Source organism: Merops nubicus, unplaced genomic scaffold, assembly GCF_000691845.1.
Source record: "Merops nubicus isolate BGI_N331 unplaced genomic scaffold, ASM69184v1 scaffold41364, whole genome shotgun sequence".
Classification (NCBI taxonomy): Eukaryota; Metazoa; Chordata; class Aves; order Coraciiformes; family Meropidae; genus Merops; species Merops nubicus.
The window spans coordinates 381-3,831 of record NW_008602957.1 but is presented as its reverse complement, the minus strand read 5'-3'; the positions used below and the strand labels follow the sequence as shown (position 1 = coordinate 3,831).

Here is a 3,451-nt window from a genome sequence, read left to right as displayed (position 1 = left end):
TATATATATATACACACACACACTTATACACACATACAGTCCTATGCATATGTAATCTTTGATTATGTTTTCCACACTAGCACACCTGAAGATCTTTTGCAACATCCTGATAGCTCCAGAAGAAGTGAAGCACAAATCCTGGCCCATCACCGGGCTCAGAAAGTCACCCTCCCTCTGGTGGCAGAAGCAGCTGTGTGCAGGCTCCTGCCTGACGAGGTCAGTTTTAAGGCAGGAGTGAAATGTGTCAATCTATCCTGACTTACAAAAAGACATTATCTACTACCCAAATTAGATTTCTGATTCTGGAGTAAGTTGCTAGCACTTCATGTTCGATGGAGCTCATGTTCTGAGAAGCATCGGGCTCTCTGCCTTTTATTTTTGTCTGTTCTCTCCCCCTGCATCCCCATTTGAGGTCATTCACTCCACTGCCCCTGTTTACTTACCTCACACATGCCCTGAGGTGAAGACAACCACTCCCAGCACACCTTTCTGCTCAAAGCTGCTGCTGTTTGGAAAAAGCTGGGTTTCCTCCCTTACAGATTCCCTTTCCCATGCATTCCCCAGGTTTACTTACATTTCATGGCCTCTAGTAGATTGCTTAAGGATACTCTGTTTTCTTTCAGCATAAGATTTTCTGATAAATAACTGCAAATAGACATAGAAGAACAAGTTCTTGAAATAAAATGCCATAATTATTTGTGGCAGCTACCCTTAATTGATAAAATGTGTATTATTTATTATATACATCTGCTAGAGCTTTGTGATTAGACTTGGTGAGAACACTTTACTCAAATGGACCTACAAGTGAGCGCAGAGGGGTGACTCAAGTTATTCATGAATATGCACAGATAAGGTTCACACACCTGGATACACATGCTACCCACAAATCCTTTCTGTAACTCTGCTTTTCTGAATTTTGGCACAAGTAGGGCAGAATACAAATTCAGGAATGAAATCAACAATTTAAAGTTATAAGAAGCAACTGAGTGTTTTCACACTACTCTGAGAGCAGTGAACCCTGCTGAAAATACTCCCACACTGTCCAGTTCCTGCAGAACATAAGATCTGAGATTTGTTTAGAGCAGGTGGAAGGGAAGCTTCTGTGAAAAGAACTGTTTGCATTTAGCATCAGCCCTCATGGCTGCTGGCCTTACACCCTGATGTAAAACACTCACACAAAGCATCCTATGATTAAAAAACTCCAGATACAGCTCCTTAGAGCTACAACCTCAGTTGTTTTCCTGAACAAAAGACTGTTTTGTCCTTAAAAAGAACCTAACAAACCCTACATTTCAGCAAGGATATCAGAGTGTTTTGATAATGCCTTTAGCAAACACCAGCAGCTAGACCACAGAAAGGAAAGGACTGACTTAAAACAATCTGGTCCATTTCCATGGAAACTGAAGAGCTGCACCAGCCAAATACAGCACTTGGCTTCTGTATGCCAATTAGCTGTCAGACTCTGCAACCTCAGATACCTTAAAAATCCAACAGATCACTCAAAGGAGAAAAGTGAGAAGTTTCACTCTCTCAGTTCCTACTGTATTTCTGCTTTCTCTGCTCTGATCTTTAAGACAAGCCTGAAAATCCTAGGCTGCCCTAATTATCAGTCACCAACTAATGGAATTTATCACTTGTGTTTTGAAAATGGATAAATAAACCAAGTGAAAAAAAACAAACCAGTAAAATTCTGTTTTGAAACACACTCAAAGACTTTACTGATCGTTAATGACCAGCAAATACACACTTCTACTAGTTAAGAGTGTCTAGAGCAGAACAATTTTATAAAAGAAGCAAATAAACTGTTTAAATCATACTTGTAACAAAAAAGACAAGCCCACCTTTCCATATGAATTCCTGCTCTTGCACTACTAGATATTATGGCAGCAAGAGCTATCTGGGAGGGAGGAAAGAGCAGGTAGGCATCTGTCAGAGCCACTCGACTGAGGAAGTCATCAGCTGTCTTCCTCAAAACTTCAGGATTTTCCAGCTTGGGATAGCGGGTCTGAAAAGTGAAGTATTTAGGAAAGTAAGCAGCTGTTCTCACCTCCCAACAGTTCTGTGTACAGCTAAAAAGTAGGCCATCTCCTCACTGCAAAAAGAATCTAAATTACAGACCACCAATAAACCAATTTCCCTCCAGATATTTGTCTATTGCTTTAGAAACGAGACCTTTTAAGGCAAGAGGCACAAAATGAAATGAAGTTTACTATCAGAGGCCATGACAGATTTGCACATTTGTATAGAGTATGGGGCACATCAAATCATACTACCTTCAAATCAATCAGAAATCCCTCAAACGGTCTGTATGGGTTGTGGACAATAAGATGGAAGTTCAGCTGCTGAATGAGCAGTAGTTCATATTCCAGTATTTGTTCAAGGGCTTTTTCTTGTCCCAGTGGGCTTTCTCGAAGGTTACCAACAAACTGTGCACTGGACACATTAAACTCATCTACTTTACAGGCCAAAAATGCACACGTCAGCCTTCAGGAAAGGAAAAAAATAAAAGTAAGCAACTGACAAATGCAGCAGCCACCTTTGTACCAAGAGATCTGTTCAGAAAATTCTGTCTCCACAACAGCATGCTCTGAACACAGCAAGCTTTTCCAAATGGAAACTGAAAGGGACCACGCTGTCTTTACTGGTATTTAATCTCTCATATTTCCTCTCTCATTTTTTTCCAGGTCTTGACAGACATAAGGACTATACCCCCCACTCTCTTGTTCATAGAATAGTCCAATGATGTTGATAACTCACATTATTATCCGAGGATGATACTCCATCACCGAGTTATTGAGATAAAAGCGTTTAAAATACATGCAAGCTGTCCCCTACATTAAAACAAAAGGGAGGGAAAAGTAAGTACAGAAGAAAAAATGGACTAAAAATAAAAGAAATTAAAAAATAAAATCGCTAAACAGAGCAGGAAAGTTTGAATGCACATTACAGATACACAGGATAACATCCAATACATTTACGACTGCAAAATAATTTATGACTGCAAAAGCCTTATGAAATGGCAGCTTTGTTATCTTTTCCTAGATTTTTAGACATATTTAGGAAGATCATTCTCAAAAAGCCTCCACCTTCATGAAAATAATTTGATATGTAAATATAATTTTAAAAAGACTAAAAAATCCTGAAAGTTGTGAGTAATTCCAGCCAAAATATCTGATTTTTTAGACCAGTAAATTTCCCCACGCGTTTTAACATTCATGCCCTGCTTTGTAGATTAGTTTATTGCCACCGGGGATGCCTGACCAGCTCAGTCTGCGCTCAGACAAGCACCAATGTCTGAGAAACAACTGGACGCCTGCTCAACCTTGGGATTGCCTCATTTAGCTACAGCGAGATCATGCTGTCGGTATTATCAACCCACACACTGACAGGTTTGTTTCTAAGCTTTGCTTACGGGAAAGAAAACAGTTAAAGGCTATCCATGCAAGCGTAA

General features: G+C 39.8%; 1 protein-coding gene across 1 annotated transcript in view; it reads right to left on the bottom strand.

Moving 5' to 3' along the window:
* Positions 1-566: 566 nt before the first annotated feature.
* The window catches only part of CCNH (cyclin H), a gene marked incomplete at its 5' end in the record, with an annotated part of 3,262 nt that continues 377 nt past the window's right edge, over positions 567-3,451 (bottom strand). Inside the window, 4 exons of the mRNA XM_008938518.1 lie at positions 567-645; positions 1,842-2,005; positions 2,274-2,484; positions 2,758-2,831. Coding sequence (XP_008936766.1) covers positions 567-645; positions 1,842-2,005; positions 2,274-2,484; positions 2,758-2,831 — 528 coding nt within the window. The remainder of the gene's footprint in view (positions 646-1,841; positions 2,006-2,273; positions 2,485-2,757; positions 2,832-3,451) is intronic.